Consider the following 19,722-nt stretch of genomic DNA (forward strand, 5'->3'; position numbering starts at 1 on the left):
AACTCATTCTGAGCATAGTAGATAGCAGACCGAGAGTTAATGGAGATATGCATATATGACACTGAGTGTTTTTTGTGACTGTACAAACACTACCTACTGCTGTTGCTGATCAGTTTGGAGTACAGGGATTCCAGAAAGACCCACATTTATGCAAAACTTTCCACGATCTTAGGACAATCCAAAATATTTATGGTCAACTCTATATTTTTGAAGCATTGTCACCGTTGTAATACAGAAAATGTGGCATTTGGGGTATGCAGAAAAAGTAACGGAGTAATGACCAGATGATCCAAGTTTAGTGATCTAGATGTTCAATATTGGCCAAAACGCAATTGAAAAAAGAAAATGTCTCACGAAGTACAGGAGCAGAATTAGTCCATTCACCCCATTGAGTCTGCTCTACCATTTGATCATAGCTGAAATATTTTCACTCTCAGCCCCATTCACCTGCTTTCTCCCCATAACTTCTGATACCTTTACTAATCAAGAACCTATCAACATCTGCTTTAAATATACCCAATGACTTGGCTTCCACAGCCAAAGCAGGTACTTAAAGGATGCTCCAAATCATGTTGGACAGCTACTGTTTATTACTATGCAAGATCTGATTTTAAATTATGACAACTTGGAATAACTAGTAATTTTCTAATACACCTTTAAACTGCAAAGAGGAGGAAACAAGTTAGTTTCAATCACAGCTAGAATTTCCCCATGGGGATGAATAAAGTATCTATCTATCTATCTATCAATATATATGGATATATGGTATGGATACTAACATTACTCTAGAAATAAATAGGCACATTACTGAAACATTGTCAGCTCATGCCTGTAGAGCAGGGGATCCCACTCTTCTTTTATGCTATGGAGCCCTATCATTAACCAAGGGGTCTGTGGACCCCAGCTTGGGAACCCCTGTTCTAATGTGACTGGAGCTGATTTGAAACATCCACGATCACTTTCCATCTGTCTATTGCAGGGGTGTCAAACTCATTTTAGGTCATGGGCCGGATTGAGCAAAATGCAGCTCCATGCGGGCCAGATCAGTCGGACGCGTGCGAATGCAGCTTTCGTTGCCTCCGTTTTTTCAGCCTGCTCTCATGTGACTCAGTCTCTGCTATAACTACAAAGTGTTTCACTTTACAAATTCCGTTTCTTATGAAGAAGACTGCCGAGCAAGACTGCCGAATAAACACTAAAAACCCTGAAAACCTGGTACCCGAATAAACTCAGCATTAGCCATATCATACGCCATAGGCGCTTCGATTACTGGGGCCAGCTTTAATAGTAATTAGATATTATCTCGCGGGCCAAAGATAATTCCACCGCGGGCCGGATTTGGCCCGCGGGCCTTGAGTTTGACATATATGGTCTATAGAGACAGTTAATAAAAATAATCTGTAACTCAACAAGGAATTAATGATGAAGCAAATGCAGGAAATAAATATTGTAGGTGATCTTAACTGTACAGAAAACAACACTGAGCCCCAGAGAAGTTAGATAAGAAAAAAACTGTCAGGCTAGGAGGAACATCTCCTAACTCAACAAGGCACAAATAAAAGATCACTTCTGGCCTGGCTCCGTGTGTTCCTGCAGCATGGAGTTGAGATTCTTAATAGTATCATAAGTGCTTCTTTCCCACTAGGCTCTCCAACTTTTAATCAGTAACTATTTTCCCAAACTGATCTTACTATTTCTCGTCTAACTCTTGACTTCTATTTTATTTGCTTTCCTGCCCTTTAATATCTAAAGATATAATATATTCATATTCTCACAAAAAAACTTCCCATATTTGTGATTTTGTACCTGCATCAATTATACTTCATAACTACCAAGAAAAAAAACAATTAACAAGTATTTGAACCCCTATCACAAGCAAAAAATATGAATTAGGCGCAGGAGTAGGCCACTCAGCATCTCAATCCAGGTCAGCCATTTAATAGGATCACAGCTGAGCTGATTATAACCTCAACTATTATGCCCTACTCACAGTGGCCTTTCACACCTTTGCTTTGAAAAAATCATCTCCCGCTGCATCTAGTACTCTTTGAAGAAGAGTTCCAAAAAAAATCACAATCCAATAAACTGGGCAGTACTTTATATTTAAACAGTGACCTAGTTCTTGATTCTCACAGGAAAACAAATACAAGACTGTCTTGCTAAACAGTAAAATCTGTCTACTAGTGAAGGATAAACTTAATAACATCTTCTCTTTGTAAAAAGGAGCAACTGCTGACACCTATTGATATTGTGTGCTTGTAGATGAGGATGCAAGCATCATTTATGACTGTATCATGAAGAAGAAGCAAACTAAAGTCTGTTTTCTGTGAGACTGGGCTCAATGGCTGTTTAAAGTCCCATTCTTCACCTCTTATATATTACAAGGGTTTGACAACATTTTATCTGTAAGCAGAAGAGAGATGCCAAAGAAAGAACTTGGGCAACATGGTAGTGTTGCAGTTAGCACAATATTATTACAGCTCGGGACACTGGAGTTCAATCCCGGCACCAAGCAGTCTGCACATTCTCCCCACGGAATACATGGATTTTCCCTGTTGTCCAGCTTCCTCGCACATTCCGAAAATGTACTGGTTGGCAGGTTAATTGGCCGTTGTAAATTGCCCCATGGTTAGATTAGGGTTAAGTCAGGGGTTGCTGGGCAGAGCAGGTTGAAGAGCCGAAAGGGCCCGTTCCATGCTGTACCTCTAAATAAACAAACACACACTAAAAAATAAACCTTTTGTTGTGCCCTTGCTTTAATTCTTCCCTGCCTGCCCGCTGGTTGTAAGCAAAGGAATATTAAAATCATGAAATCAACTTGTCTTCCAGTCATCTGCTGACAACATATAGTAAATCTAAATGGGCTACTGCATTTGTGCTTAAAATTTCTATTGTACATTGACTAATTTTATAGAGTCTAGAATGCTCTACTTAAACTCATGTCTTCCCTTTGTGTGCGTTTGTCTTTTCTTACCCATTTTGTGGTGAAATTAAAGCAAACTTAAAAGGTTGTTCTCTAGTACACTCACAGCAACAATTAAAAGAAAAAATAGAGAATCTGTTTCAGAGCAGATTGATGCTACTGACAGAGCACTGAATGCTCCTGGAAAAGATATGAGTTTACTAATTCCACATCACAGAAATATCAGGAAATTTCTGGAGTTTCCACTCGTCACCTGACATCTCACAAATTTTGTGAAATCAATCACTGAATGCCACTCAGGAATAGAAACCTTTTGGGCTTTCAATCCTCACCTATGTACAGTATCTGAGTTCAACTCCAGGACACCTAATGATGAACTTTAAGTTCCTGCTCCGTACCTCAAAAAGCAGAGCAGTTACCCATTGAACTTCAGAAGCTGGATCATGATCTACATGCAAAATTGATAGGTTATGGGCGGTGACCGTTTAAGAGCTGGTAAGGACATTTTTGTATCCAATTGGCTAGATCCACTGTCATCTAACCTTCTGGACCAACCTACCGGTTGGTATCCTATCAAAGATCATTCTAAAATTCATGTAGACAACATCTACTACACTCCCTCATTGAGCATCTTGGTTACATCTTGGTTACAGACTCAATTAGGTTTGTGAGATATGGTTTCCCCTACATTGAGTTAAGCAAAGTATCCATAATCAGTCCTTGACTTTCCAAATTAATGCAAATCTTGACTACCTAATTCTATTTTCACCTTCTATATTAGCAAATACCAGAAAAGATAGATAGATAGATACTTTATTCATCCCCATGGGGAAATTCAACTTTTTTTCCAATGTCCCATACACTTGTTGTAGCAAAACTAATTACATACAATACTTAACTCAGTAAAAAATATGATATGCATCTAAATCACTATCTCAAAAAGCATTAATAATAGCTTTTAAAAAGTTCTTAAGTCCTGGCGGTAGAATTGTAAAGCCTAATGGCATTGGGGAGTATTGACCTCTTCATCCTGTCTGAGGAGCATTGCATCGATAGTAACCTGTCGCTGAAACTGCTTCTCTGTCTCTGGATGGTGCTATGTAGAGGATGTTCAGAGTTATCCATAATTGACCGTAGCCTACTCAGCGCCCTTCGCTCAGCTACCGATGTTAAACCCTCCAGTACTTTGCCCACGACAGAGCCCGCCTTCCTTACCAGCTTATTAAGACGTGAGGCGTCCCTCTTCTTAATGCTTCCTCCCCAACACGCCACCACAAAGAAGAGGGCGCTCTCCACAACTGACCTATAGAACATCTTCAGCATCTCACTACAGACATTGAATGACGCCAACCTTCTTAGGAAGTACAGTCGACTCTGTGCCTTCCTGCACAAGGCATCTGTGTTGGCAGTCCAGTCTAGCTTCTCGTCTAACTGTACTCCCAGATACTTGTAGGTCTTAACCTGCTCCACACATTCTCCATTAATGATCACTGGCTCCATATGAGGCCTAGATCTCCTAAAGTCCACCACCATCTCCTTGGTCTTGGTGATATTGAGACGCAGGTAGTTTGAGTTGCACCATATCACAAAGTCCTGTATCAGTTTCCTATACTCCTCCTCCTGTCCATTCCTGACACACCCCACTATGGCCGTGTCATCAGCGAACTTCTGCACATGGCAGGACTCCGAGTTATATTGGAAGTCTGATGTGTACAGGGTGAACAGGACCGGAGAGAGTACGGTTCCCTGCGGCGCCCCTGTGCTGCTGACCACCGTGTCAGACCTACAGTCTCCCAACCGCACATACTGAGGTCTATCTGTCAAGTAGTCCACTATCCAATCCACCATGTGAGAGTCTACTCCCATCTCCGTTAGTTTGTGCCTTAAGATCTTGGGCTGGATGGTGTTAAAGGCACTAGAGAAGTCAAGGAATGTAATCCTCACAGCACAACTGACCCCCTCTAGGTGAGAGAGTGATTTGTGCAGCAAATACGTGATAGCATCCTCCACTCCCACCTTCTCCTTATACGCAAACTGAAGAGGATCCTGGGCGTGCCTGGTTTGTGGACTCAGATTCTGTATTATCAGCCGCTCCATGGTCTTCATCACGTGCGACGTCAAGGCAACAGGTCTGAAGTCATTCAACTCCTTTGGTTGTGGTTTCTTCGGTACCGGGACAATACAGGATGTTTTCCACTGTCTGGGTACTCTTCTCTGCTCCAGGCTCATGTTGAAGATGCGCTGTAGTGGTTCTCCCAGCTCAGTCGCACAGGCCCTCAGTAATCGTGGGGAAACTCCATCCGGTCCAGCCGCCTTGCTGGTACAGATCTTCCTCAGTTGACCTTCCACCTGTGCAGCCGTAATCCTGGGCGTGGGCAAGGTCTCCTGTGAGTGGCTATTTTCCTGTTACCAAATACCTGTCAGGAGCAGATACTTCTGCTGAATAAAACAAATCTCTGTCCAGGGCGATGATGTTCAAATTGTTAGTTCAGCCTAGTTCAACTAACTTCAAACCAAAGTTGAACCAGGCTCCCTTTGCTGTTTATTTCATTGGATGCTTAAGTACTTGTAACCTCCAACTGCTCAGGCATATACAAACTCACCAATTCGATGTTTAAGGTATGTGCATAATCTTTTGGAGCAAGACCATTTAGTTCTTCAGCTGCGTAGAGCGGCTCTTCAAAATCAGTTGGCGTGTTTGGTGAAAGTTCAAGATTTAAACTGGCTATGATGTTCCTGGTGCACTTGTATGCTTCTTCCTCTGTAGCTGCGAAATGATCAATGCAACCGCTAAACCTGGAAAGACACAAGAGAAATCACCAGTTGTATAATTTAAATGATGGACTGAGCAGGGCTAACTAAATTCAAAAATATAAGCTACAGAATGATAATAGGATGGGGAAAAGAATGATCTGTAAAATAATAATGAGCAGAATCATGCTGTCGGTGCCTGGTGGTTTAGAAGAAAACAGCCAGTGTTCAGCTATTCTCAAGCAAATATATCAGAGATTTAGTGTGTGACAATGCTGTCAACTCCACATCTTCGGACACATGAATTTACAATATGCAGCACTGCCTCAATGATGGTTTCACTAAAATACAAATATATTATCTCCACTACATTTCTACACGTATGAAATATTGCAAAGGTCTGTCCATTTCTGTCATGTAATGATGCTGAAAAACTAACTTACAGCTTTATATCAAATAGACTAGATTACTGCAATGCACTTTTTACAGGCCTTCGAAAACAATTTATTGACAATCTTCAACTCAGTCAGAATGCCGCTGCTAACTTCTAACTAAAACCAGGATGAGGAAGTACTGTGTATCACTTTTGTCCTACCTACCCTACATTGGCTTCCTGTAACTTTTAGAATCGATTTTAAAGTTCTCTTACTTGTTTTTAAAGCTCGCAATGGTCTGGGACCAGAGCACATCACAGAATCATTTTCATTTTACAATCCTGCTCGGAAGTTCTAGGTCTTCTGCCAGTCTCTTAAATTTAAACAATCTCCCTCAAAAGGTAATTGGAAGGTGAGCTTCTTTGAACTACGCTCCTAAACTATGAATTCAATACATAAAGCTGAAAGTGATGGAGAGTTGGTACTTTTAAATGTCAGCAAAGGCTATTTACTTAACTTTGCTTTTAGCCAGCATCTTGATTTTATTTTCATGTTTGCACATTATTCCATTGAACTATATCATCTGTATGAAAAGTGCACTATAAATTATTATTATTATTATTATTATTACATGACCCTTTTCCCCCCCATTCTGCTCCTTCTTCATCAATCGAGGAAGACTGTTAAGCTGACCTTAGCTTTTGAAATCAGCAGACAGTTCATGACCCACTTCAGAATTTAGAAAACAAAAATCTAGGCTGCCCTCTAGTGTTACAAATGTATTCCAATGTTGGAGTTAATATTACAGTGACAAGCTTGACTGCCTGCTCAAGTGAATATAAAAAGAGAATTTTAAAGGGAAGTACAGAAATTTTTCCCAGTTTCTTGGTCAGCATTTATCACTCAATCAATAAGCTGAAGCAGATTACCTGATTATTATCATATTGCTGTTAATGAACACTTGCTGTGTGCAAAATGTCAAATTTCCTACATTTCACGTAGCCACAATACTTTACAAAATAGTAAATTATCTATAAAGTGCTTAGAAGTGTCCCAAGGTGACAAAAGGTGTAGTAAATAAGCAAGTATTTTTTCTTTCTTTCAATTACCACCTCATCTTATTGTAATTGTGGTTCATGTAGACTCCGATATAATCTATTAAAGGCTTGACCTCTCACTCTGCAAAAATCATCAATATCCAAGAAAATAATGATCTCCCTGCAATTTCTTTTTTACCACTGTCCATAAATCATTTTCATTATTGTCTATCTAATCAAGAAGAGTGTGGAGCTCATTAACTCATCTATTACTAAAATTAAGACTATCTTTTCAGTTGTCTCTGCTATATCCACCCTTATTCTTACCATCAAGGAAAACCTTCCTCCATCAAACTCCTCTCAATCAACACTTAAACTGGCCCCCATCTACACAACTATGTTCCCATTTCCCACATTCTCTTCAGGTTCACCGTATCCAGGTGACCCTCCTGCTCCCATAACTTCATCCTAATTAAATAGGCGATCAGACCACACTCCAGCTCGTTCTCAATTTTAGCAGACATATAAAAAGTTTTCTTTCTTCCTTTCCTCTATACTCCACCTCCTATCAATGCAACTACAAAAAAGGCACGATGTCGGCTATATTTCATTAGGAGATTTGGTATATCACCAAAACACTTGTAAATCTCTACAGATGTATCATGGAGAGCATTCCAACTGGCTGCAACACTGTCTGGTATGGGGGGGGGGGGTGGAAAGCTGTTGCACAGGATCAAAGTTAAGTTGCAGAGAATTGTAAACTTAATTAGCAACATCACGGACACCAGCCTCTGTAATATCCACAACACCTTCAAGATGCAATACCTCAAAAAGACAGCGTGCTTCATTAAGGAACCCCACCACCCAGGCTGTGCCTTGTTCTCATTGCTACCATCAGGAAGGAGGCACAGAAGTCTGAAGGCACATACTCAGTGATTCAGAAACATTTTCTTTCCCTCTGTCATCTGATTTCTGAATAGACATTGAACCCATGAACAGTACCTCATTACTTTTTTATTTATTTCTTTGTACTATTCATTTACCTGTTTAATATATATGTATATACTTACTGCCATTTACAGGATTTTTTCTATTATGTATCGCATTGTACTGCTGCTGCAAAAACAACAAATTTCAAGACATATGCTGGTGATATTAAACCTGACTTTGATTCTTGTGATTCTGATTTCCAACCTCTTCACCCAGCTATGAGAAGGATATCATTAAGCTAGAAAAGGTGCAGAAAAGATTTCCAAGGATGTTGCTGGGACAAGAAGGCTTTAGTTGTAAGGAGAAAATGGACAGGCCTGGATATTTTTCTCTGGAGACCGGGGGGGGGGGGGGGGGGTGAGGAGTGCCCTTACAGACAAATATAAAATCATGAGGGGTATAGATTACATGAGTGACCACAGACTCCTAGCAGGGGAGGGGAGTCTAAAACTAGAGGGTACAAGTTGAAAGGGGAAGAATTTAAAAGAGATCTGAGGGACAACAATTTTCACAGAATCTGTTCGGTAGATGGAAAAATCTGCTGGAGGGAGCTGTAAAAGTATGCATAATTACTATATCTAAAAGACACTGCGACAAGTACATGGATACGAACATACTGACTGGTTGGTTGTATTACCACGTGATACTGAGGCTCCAATGCACTGCACTGAAAAAGGCTGCAGAGGGATGTAAACTCAGTCAGCTTCATCACAGGCACAAGCCTCCCCACCATTGAGGACATCTTCAAAAGGTATCATCCATTAAGGACCCTCACTATCCAGGATGTGCTATCTTCGGAGGAGCCTGAAAACCCACTCTCGATGCTTTAGAAACAATTTCTTCTCCTCTGCCTTCAAATTTCTGAACAATCCATGAACACTACCTCACAGATCCTTAAGGTTCACACAATTTATTTATTTATTTTAAGTTACAGTAGTTTTTATGTTTGCACTGTACTGCTGCCACAAAACAACAAATTTAAAGACAGTGATCATGAATCTGACTCTTATTCTGACAGAGGGATACGGGCCAAACACGGACAACCTAGGTAGCATAGACAAGCTGGCCTATAGGGCCTGTTTCCATGCTGTATAACTCTGTGACTTAATAAGAGTAATGAAGATCACAGTCCACAAAAGCAAAGGACTGTTAAATTTATTTATTAAACCTGCTTCTTCAGAATTACTTGTTTACCTGAATAGTTTTCAGTCAATAATTTTTTAGAAAACGCAACTAATTTTTCTTTTAATCTTCTTTCCATTTCTTAAGGACCTCTGGCCTGTCATTTCAAATGACTGTTCCTAACATGCAAACACTTGCAGCATCAAATCAAAAACTGAACCAATGGTACACAGGTTTGTGTGCTTTTTTAGGTATTTCTGAAAGTAAGACATTTTTCAAAGGTGATTGAACTAGAAATTCTACAAAATTACTTTGTAGAATCTTTTTGAAAATTGTATCAATTCTCTACATGATTTATTAATATAATTTTGGTGAAAAATTTGTGTCTGGAAAATACTTCTCAGTAAATAACTGAAGCAGCAATTAAAGTTTTTGATACAGATATTTTAAAAATTGCTTGCCAGCCCATAAATAATTACTAGCTACACCTATATATTGAGGATAAAGTATGTGCAAGTCATGAATGGGTTTTGTTTTTACAGGCATCCATAAGTCAAAAATACACAATATTCACTCAATATGGTAACCATACCTCCACAATATGTAATGAAAAACATCAACTGCATGCAAGCCTGCTAAGAAAGAAAATTACTAAAGGTGGGGAGAGACATAGACAGACGGATAGAGACAAACACAGAGAGACAGAGAGAGAGACAGACAGACAGAGAGAACTTGTTCTGCCAATTATATGTATGTATATTGGACTTTTAAATTTAATCACATAATAGGAGCTTATTTTTATATACAGGTGTTTCTAAAGGATGGTCATAATCCAGGAATTTGGTACTTACTTTGCATGCAAGGTTGCACCTCCCAGCTCCTCGGGGCTAGTATCTTCCCCTGTTGCTGCTTTAACTAGTGGAGGCCCAGCAAGGAATATTGTCCCAATCTTGTCCACCATGACTGTTTCCTCTGCCATGGTTGGGACATATGCCCCACCAGCTGTACATGAACCACACACAACTGCCACCTTTAAAGTACATTCAAAAATTGAAATAACTGCATTCAAAATAAATTACATTCCTAATCAGCATATAAATGTTTTATTTACTCCTTTTGTAAATATTCTTCCTTTCCAACTTTCCTGAAGCTGAAGAAAGTGTCTTTGATACTTTCAAAGTCTTGAAAAAGCACTTTCAAAGCACTGAAAAGTCTTTGATAGTGATTTTTTTGTTTGTTTAACACCCTGTCTGGCTTTATTTTACAATGATTAGTTTCTATAAAACGATGGGATATATAGTAGTTGCATTGTGCAAATTGGCTGGAACACTTCCTTCATTATAAGAATGTCAAGTACTCTATTGATTGTTAAGTACTTTGAAGTCGTAGTCATTTACTGATTCATAAATACTTCGCACTACCATAACAATTCCATTCCCATAGAAACATGATTTTAACTCTTAACCACATATCTGAAAGTGTTAAGGGTTAAAATCTTGAAAGCTAATATTGTGCTGCATTCCCAGCCACCCAAAGTATAACTACAATGTTCAATCCATCAAGGTAATGTCAAAGACCTACTTAAAACTGTAACTGCATTATAGCAGCATTCTAACTGGCTGCATCACTGTCTGGTATGCAGCGACCGCTGCAGGATCAGGAAAATAACTGCTGAACGTTGTGAACACAGGCAACTCCATCATGGGCACCAGTCTACCCAGCATCATGGACATCTTCAAAAGGCAAGGCCTTAAAAAGGTAGCATCATCATTAAGGACCCCCATCGTCCAGGACATGTCCTCTTCTCATTGCTACCATCAAGGAGGAGATACAGGAGCCTGACGACAAATACTCAACATTTCAGGAACAGCTTCCTTCTCTCCGTTTTCTGAATGGACAATGAATCTATGAATATTACCTCACTATACTTTTTTCCTCTCATTTTGCACTACATGCTTATTTAAAATTTTAAGTCTATATTTTTATTTTATAGTTGCTTTATTATTACATATTACAATGTATCTTTATCGCAAAACAACAAGTGTTATGAGATATGCCCGTGATATTAAACATGATTCTGTTTCTGCTTCTGAAATATAGTGGCTTGAAAACAAAACATCATCGACTCAGAGGTGAAATAAAAGACTTAAATAATTAAAATGGAAACGGATAAAACAAAATAATCCAAAGATGGTAGGACTCTGAAACTCAATCTTTAAAAGCTGGGAAAGGAAAAAATCCTCATCACATTTGAAATCATATATATATACACACGCAAGATTACTCAAACATTACAGAAATATTAAATGCACAACACTCCTCCTGCTTAGCTATAAACTCCAACTCAATATAGAATGTGTCTCAACTGGTTGGTATCGTCTGTCTCGAAGGACAATGGGCGATGATGATCATCACAAGCCTGGGCAGAAGGTAGGAGACCCTAGGATGCCCATTTGCAGCCAGACCCCTGCTTTTGTCACCTCCATGCTTCCTCTGAGCAAGGTCCTTCCTTGGTCCAATCTGCTTTCCAACCAGAGGCACAGAGATTGGCACCAACAACTGCTTGTCCTTTACTGGGGAACAGCTCATGTGTTTAGCATGGAGACAGTAGTGACATCATCCAGTACCTTTCTTAACTCATTTTCAGATGGCTTCTTTGCAGGGGACGAGGCATGCAAATAGATGGATCTCCAATCAAGTTAGAGTTGTCTCAAAGCCAATCATGCCACACAATATACCTTGTTGCCCATGTTAAGTTTTGTCACTCTTTAAACATTAAAGTAATTCAAAGGAATACACAGGAGTCTGGGAATAGGGGTCTAGTTCAAGTTTACTTTAAGCAAGGTGCACATGTATCATGTGGTAGCGTGGTAACGTATGCAATTCATGTATTTATACATATAACCTGTAATGGGTTATTTACACAACCAAAAATGCTTAATCAAACAATACATACATACAAGATTACTCAAATATTATTGAAATATTAAATACACAATAGCCATAAGTCAAGTCCATTCTGGGGCAGATGATTCACCTGAATCAAATCAATACTGTACCTGGCAGGAAGGTCACACCAACAAGAAAATCTGCAGTTGCTGGAAATCCAAAGCAACACGCACAAAATGCTGGAGAAACTCACCAGGCCAGGCAGCATCTATGGAAAGGAGTAAACAGCCGATGTTTCAGGCTTAGACCCTTCATCAGGACTGGAAAAGGATAGAAGTCAAGAGTAAGAAGGTGGGGGGTGAACTACTCTTTTCCATAGATGCTGAGTTCCTCCAGGATGACCACTCACTGCCTTGAGCTACTCAGAGATATGATTACCTGTATTCAGGACGACGGGTGTTGTTCTTTTCTGTGCCTTGTTGTGCATCAGGCAGCAACCTTGCCATTTCTTCAGTATTTTTGCCTGTTTTTTTACAAGGCTGAGTTGCTGCCTCGATGCTCTACACAGCACAGCTGGAAAGCATGCAGGGAGCCAGCTGAATTCAAACCTCGGATCAGTCACCATGAAGACTGGTGCAGATGCCACCAAACCATCAGCTGGCATATGTTAGATAGGTGGGGGTCAATTGTCTCATCGGTTTAGATCAGGGGAAGATCTTTGAAGGACATCATGCTCAAACCTAGCAGATGTGTTCTCTATAATGGGTTTTGGGGAAGGAGCCTGTATTGGAATACAACTGATCTACAAAAGATAAAGGTATCAGGTGTAGGGAACCTTGGTTTTCAAGATATTGAGGCCATAGTTAAGGGAAAAAAAGGCGCATTGCAGATATAGGCAGATAGGAACAAATGATGTGCTTATAGAGTATAAGAAATCCAAAAAAAACAATTAAGAAAGAAATGAAGAGGGCAAAAGGAAGATATGTTGCCTTAGCAGACAACATGAAGGAGAATGCCAAGCAATTCTGCAGTTAAGAGCAAAAAGATTGCAAGAGACAAAATTGGTCCTCTGGAAGATTAGAATGGAGTCCATGTGTGGAGCCAAAAGAGATGGGAGAGATCTTACATGCATTTTGTATCTATATTTACTCAGGATATGGACGCAGAGTCTATAGAAGTAAGGCGAGCGGCATCAACTTCATGGACTGTATACAGATTACAGAGGAGGATTCAAGATGAGGTAGTAAATTGGATCAGGCATTGACTTCAAGGGAGAAGCTAGAGGGTAGTAGATGATTGCCTCTCTGACTGGAGGCCTGTGACTAGTGGAGTGCCACAGGGACTGGTGCTAGGTCCATTGTTGTTTGTCATCTATGTCAATGAGCTAGATGATAATGTGGTTAACTGGAGCAGCAAATTTGCAGATGACATGAAGATTAAGGGTGCAAGGAAGACTATGTTGCTTGCAGCAGGATCTGCACCAGCTGGAAAATCGGGCTGAAAAATGGCACATGGAATTTAACGCAGACAAGTGTGAGGTGTTGTGTTTCGGTAGGACCAACCAGGATAGGTCTTATACAGTGAATGGTGGTATACTGAGGAGTCCAGTGTATTGAGTACAGGAGATAAGATGTTATGTTGAAGTTGTTTAAGACATTGGTGAGATCTAATTTGGAGTATTATGTGTAGGTTTGGTCACCTACCTACAGGAAAGATAAAAATAAGGTTGAAAGCACACAGAGAAAATTTACAAGTATGTTACTGGGTCTGGAGGGCCTGAGTTATAAGGAAAGATTGAATAGGTTAGGGGTTGATCCCTTGGAACACAGAAGGCCGAAGGGATATTTGAAAGAAGTATATAAAATTATGGGGGGTACAGATAGAGTAAATCCAAACAGGCTTTTACCACTGGTTTTGGGTGGGACTACAACTAGAGATTATGGGTTAAGAGTGAAAGATGAAAAATTTAAGGGAAACATGATGGAAACTTCTTCAGTCAGAGGGCCATGAGAGTATGGAATGAGCCACCAACTCAAGTGGAGCATGCAACCTCAATTTCAATGTTTAAGAGAAGGTTGGATAGGTACATGGATGGTGGGGGTATAGAAGGTTATGGTCCCAGTGCAGGTCAATGGGAGTAGGCAATTTAAATGGTTTGGCAAGGACTAGATGGGCTGAAGGGCCTGCTTCTATGCTGTACTTTTCTATGACTCTAAAGAGCCATTAGACCAATCCAAGTCAACAAGTGGGAAACAGAAAGCTTTTGGATCGAATCTGAAGTCAGCCAAGCTAATGTCTCTTCTCTGTTTTGTATGCTTGTTGTATTTTGCTGAATAAGAGACATGATTATCCCAAACAGACAGGGAACTTAAGTCAAGCATCCCTGTACATAGATAACGTTGCCATTTTCCGAATCGACCCACTATCAATCTTCAAAGTTCAAAGTAAATTTAATATCAAATTTGACCTTGAAATTCTCAATAAATCCATAATACAATAATAGCCATAAAAGAATCAATGAAAGACCAAACCAACTTGGGTGTGGATAATTTAAGTGTTTGTAGCCAGTTAAAAAGGGCATGTTCTTTGGCAACCAATCTAACTGATCCTTTGTACTTTTCACCATCAAGTCAGATTACCTCATGGTGCTGGAAATGTGCTTCAGGATAGCTGGGGCATAAGGCAAGAACGGCCTGGAGTGAACAGGCAAGATGAAATAGAACACAGAACCAGAGAAGGAGAGAAAATTACACTAATATAGCCTTCATCTTGATTGTCTTCTTTGTGTGTGGTTGTATCAAGCCTGGGTGCTCATATACCAAGTATCACCACATGCATAAGTTGTATCTATGCATGGTGTTGCAGAGGATGAACCTGGCAACAGTGCCATGAAATGTTCTATTCAGTTGGAATGTGCTACACCACCTGTCCATCATGGAAAGGTTTCTGCAGATAAAGTTGTTTCACCACAAGTCAGTCAGGCAGTGATCTATGTAGAATGACTTTGAGGCTCTTTGTGCAAAGGAAATGCTGGATCCTGAAGAATAATTCCTTGGTCAGATGATCTGGTGAAACATCTCATCAGCAGAATTCTTAAACAAGGATCAAGAGCTATGACTTGGTGAGAAGGCCCTCCAGCACAAATCTCATCCCACCACTGCAGACTGAGAGATGGGCCCTGTGTGGTCACCACCCAAATATTTCACTGATGGAAAGTTTGAGAAATATTAAATAACCATACACCTGTTGTAAATTTTGTAATGAAATGTAAGGAAATACTTGGCACACTGAATGAAGATAATAGTTTGTATAATTGTATCATTTAGAAATGAATTATAGGCAAATAAAAACTGCTTCATTGACTGGTGTAAATATGATGGGCTGAATAGCTTCCTTTGTCATATATTTTCTATGACTCAGTCGCAAGTTCAATGTTAAGTCAGGATATTTGTCAGACATTCTGCTGTGGAGCAAAAGGTCCACGATGGAAGGAAGCTACCAGCCAGAAGAGATCATGATTAAAGAAAGAAAATATTTTGCTTCAACACTTTGTTGGTGGGAGTGCTTCAAGCACTCTTTAGAAAATCCCAGCCTCCCATATCAATGAACAATCTCCTGTTCTCAATTTTGAAATAATTTTTGCAGTCTCAAAGGAAACCATTTCCTCTATTTGTGCATCACAGGAAAGGACAGGGATGAAAAATGAGTTACCTGTGGAATGCCTGCAGCAGACATCATTGCTTCATTGTAGAATGTTCTACCTCCATGATTCTCATCTGGAAATATCTCTGCCTGAAAAGGATACATGCACAATTTCTTTAATACGTCCAAACTCCAACAAGCCATTGAAGCAGATAACTGCATGTCAATGCATTTTGAAGAACGCTCTCCATAACAGTGGTGCCCAAAATGTAGCTCAGAGCCTATCTGTAGGATCCAGTATTCCTGCCTTTCTCTATGTTCTTGGACTCCTTACTGACTGTTGCTTGCAGCAGTGCTGCAGTAATTGAGCAATTGGTCCACTGCCCATTTTGTTCTTGAAGGAAAGTAAGAAAGAATCAGTGGGAGTGATTATACTTATAAGGCAGAAAACAGTGTATTTTATCCAAATTTATTATTTGATAGGTACTGTCAGTAAAAATAAATCCATTTACACTATCTCATGACGAAGTGTTTTACAACCATAAAAAGACATTTTTGTCACTTTGATAATGTAGGAGGTGTTGCAGCCAATTTGCTAAATCTGTATTCCCACACACAATGTCATAATGATAGATACACTGTTAATTGGGGGCTAGCATTAACAACGACCGCATACCATAGGGTCATCAGTGTCTTTCGATAGTACATGGTGCCACATTTTGTTGTCTCAACCAAAAGGCAGTACCTTTTCACACTGCACTTAGACTTTTTTAGTACTCAAAACTCTGAAATCAGATTCAATTTCACACTTCCTACGTCAGCAACAAATATATTCATCTTTGAGTTTTCTCTGATAGGTCAATCCTTCATGGATATCTTTCAGTTTATAAAGATTTATTTCCTATAATTAGCATTAATAACCCATACATTTTCCTCTCTCAAATGTGGGTACTTTGGATAGCCTCCATTTGACAAATGCCGAAGGAACAAGCTATACACTTGTGGGTGCATAATCTAATCCTACTACTCTGAGGTACAGAAGCCTACAATAGCAAAAGACCTGTGACCAAAAATGATCCTCAGCGTATAAAGTAGGTAATTTCTTGTAAAGCCTCCTAACTGTGCAATCCAAGTACTCTACCTGAAGTGGCAAAAATGCTCCTCCACTGTCCACCAAGTATATGCAAGGCAGTCCATTCTGAATTGCAATGTCTTGGGCTCTCAGCTGTTTCTTCACTGTAACTGGGTAAACTGTCCCTCCTTTGACTGTTGCATCATTAGCAATGAATACGCACCAAATTCCACTGACTTTACCTATTCCTATATGAAATCAATGTCGTAAAATAGATATGTATTAGCTGATAAAAGTTATATTAACATTTTTGCATATTGAAGATCTATTGAACTATTTCAAGGATTCAAGACATAATGAAACCCTTGTCTAAACAGAGAGAAGCCAAAATAAGCAAAGTGTTTAGTACAGATACAATGCTGATGTGTGAATATCAAACAAAGAGTGATTTGTGATACTATACCAGTATTCTGGTGATCCTGTTTACACTTGTAAAATATTCCTATGGACATCAGTTACATTAAATGCAAAACTACCATTTTAAGTAAAATAAATTAAATACAATTATTTTTTGGCCTGAGCATTTCACTCTGAGAATGAGAGATTATTTCAAGATTACCTTGACATGTAGTTATTGTGTACAACCTCAAGCATTAGTCCGTATGAAATAGTTGGGCCCCGCACTTTGATCATAGGTGCATTCCAGCACAGTGGCTTAGCCCAACCTATCCGTTATTACTTCAGAATATTCCCGGCATACTGGAATTAAGAATTACTTAAGAAGAAGAATGGTGTGCTTCATCAGAATTTGTAACCAATTTGATATTGCTAGCAATGTGTATACTCACAAAAAACAGAAATCACTTGGACATTGTTACGTATGGGGACTTAAGGTTTTGTTGTCACAACTTGCACTAGATATTTCAACTCTTGCTAAAACCATCAAGCTCAAGGATCACATTGATATCAAAGCTGCTGTACAGTACATGGGTACTGTGTAAGCTACATTTGAAGATAAATAAAAATTTACAGCAGAATCATTTGTCTCATGTTAGCATGTGGTAGATGAGCTTTTACACTACTGGGGCACCGCAAAGTAGATTGTGCCTAAGAGAGGCCTTGGCAAGTATTACAGTGCTTTAGGGGGAGTGTTGGGCTAAAAGTGGTTGGGAAATACTGGCATAGCTGGTGTAAAAGTTCAGACATAATTTTATTAAATTACAGATAAGGATCAAGGAGTTGTACTGGCTATTCCTGTTCTTATTTCTTATATTCTTTACTCTGTTACTCCCTCCCTTAAACCAGATACTTCACTTCAGATCAATAACAAAACATTCTTGATCTTTAATCTGTTGATCTGAAAGTACAGGCTATAGGAAGACTGAAAAATATTTAAATTTGATACTGGCATTGACGTGGAGAAATTGACCACATGTTGCTGTTATGGAGAGAAAGATTTCCAAGATATATCTCACAATAACTCTAGCAAGCATGCAACAGCAGTAGGGAAAGAAGCAACTTCTGGAAATACCTTGTCTTTGATTTAAACAGAGAACAGTCTCCACTAATTTAGGGAAGGCATTGACAAATTACAACTTGATCAATATTGTCAATGGCTGCAGAGGGAACAAGGAAGGATGATAGTTCACCTTGGAGATTTTCTATTTTACTGATTAAGAGTGGTCAATTATCTTTGAAATGTTTTGCAATATTCTGAAGTTATGAAAGATACATTTTTAATGTAAGTATTTCTTTAAAATACTTCACTGCAACTTAGACAAAACATTTAAGGCCTTTGGAAATTAAAGGAAGGACAAAGACATAATCAGATTGTAAGGACAAAGGCTATCAAGGCAGATTATTTGTGAGGGGATGGGTAAAAATGTTAGTTTCAAAATACTGAGGGATTGTACCTACAAAGAAAAAAAATTATGAATAGGAAAAGATGTTCGGTGATTTGTAGTTTTGAGTATATCAGGACATGAGAGCAAAGGTTAGTTTTCATATGTTCAAAGAAAGGATAAACAGAGACACAAAACAAAATAGAGAAATGCATAGGATCAGCGTCAGGGAAAATGAACCATCATTACTGCAACAATAATAACATAGGTGAAAGTGACTAAAGGGTTGACAGATGCAGTAGTATTATGGCAAAGGTAGATATAAGGGCAACATGATGCAGAGTTTAAAAATGAAACTGTAAGAAATTCATCCTTTTAAGATTCACTGGTTGGTTAACATTTATCAATATATATCTGTAAGGGTAATAGCTATTTCTCAAAATCAATATAACATAAATAGTGTACCATTAACACAAATTATTTTTCCTAGTTTGGTAAAAATAGATTTTTCACATGGCCATTAAGCAAGAATGCTAATTATTAGAGCTAGATAAATAATGTTACTTCGTAATCCAAGAATAAAATGCCTTTCAAGAGAGAAATCAGACTAATATTTATAATGCTCCTTTTTAAAAATTTGACCTCAACAATATTACCAGTTAAACAGCCAGCAGCAGGAATATCTCCATATGGCATTCCTATTCCAGCAAAAGGAGACAGTTCCAGGATCTCTTCTGTGTCCAGAAGCAATCGTAAACGTTCTCGGACCAAAAGTTTTTTATTCCTCTGTGTGTGTCTCAGAATCGCTTTTTCATCTCCACCTTTCTGCACGCGTTTCATCAGCTCCAAATACCTGTTTCATGAAGCATACAATTGAAATGAAGTCTCTCATATCAGAATAGAAGTGCTAAGGAAGATATGGAGATGTGGAGCAGGAAAGAATGATTGGCCTGGGTTTCTAATCTAGTCTCTTCCATTTTCTGGCAAAAGTCATTTAATATCAGATAGGCTAAAACTGTGTCCATCCACAACATCCCCTAGGTCAAAAAACTTGTCACAATCATTACTTAACTCATAAACC

At 39.1% G+C, this 19,722-nt stretch overlaps 1 protein-coding gene across 1 annotated transcript in view; it reads right to left on the minus strand.

Annotated features, from left to right (window-relative positions):
* Positions 1-19,722, minus strand: part of LOC140737035 (biotin-dependent 3-methylcrotonyl-coenzyme A carboxylase beta1 subunit) — a 60,047-nt gene that overhangs the window by 21,992 nt on the left and 18,333 nt on the right. Inside the window, exons 3-7 of the mRNA XM_073063142.1 lie at positions 19,298-19,494; positions 16,870-17,048; positions 15,798-15,878; positions 10,049-10,227; positions 5,527-5,719 (exon numbers count right to left, since the gene is read on the minus strand). Coding sequence (XP_072919243.1) covers positions 5,527-5,719; positions 10,049-10,227; positions 15,798-15,878; positions 16,870-17,048; positions 19,298-19,494 — 829 coding nt within the window. The remainder of the gene's footprint in view (positions 1-5,526; positions 5,720-10,048; positions 10,228-15,797; positions 15,879-16,869; positions 17,049-19,297; positions 19,495-19,722) is intronic.

Source organism: Hemitrygon akajei, chromosome 12 (assembly GCF_048418815.1).
Source record: "Hemitrygon akajei chromosome 12, sHemAka1.3, whole genome shotgun sequence".
NCBI classification, from domain to species: Eukaryota; Metazoa; Chordata; class Chondrichthyes; order Myliobatiformes; family Dasyatidae; genus Hemitrygon; species Hemitrygon akajei.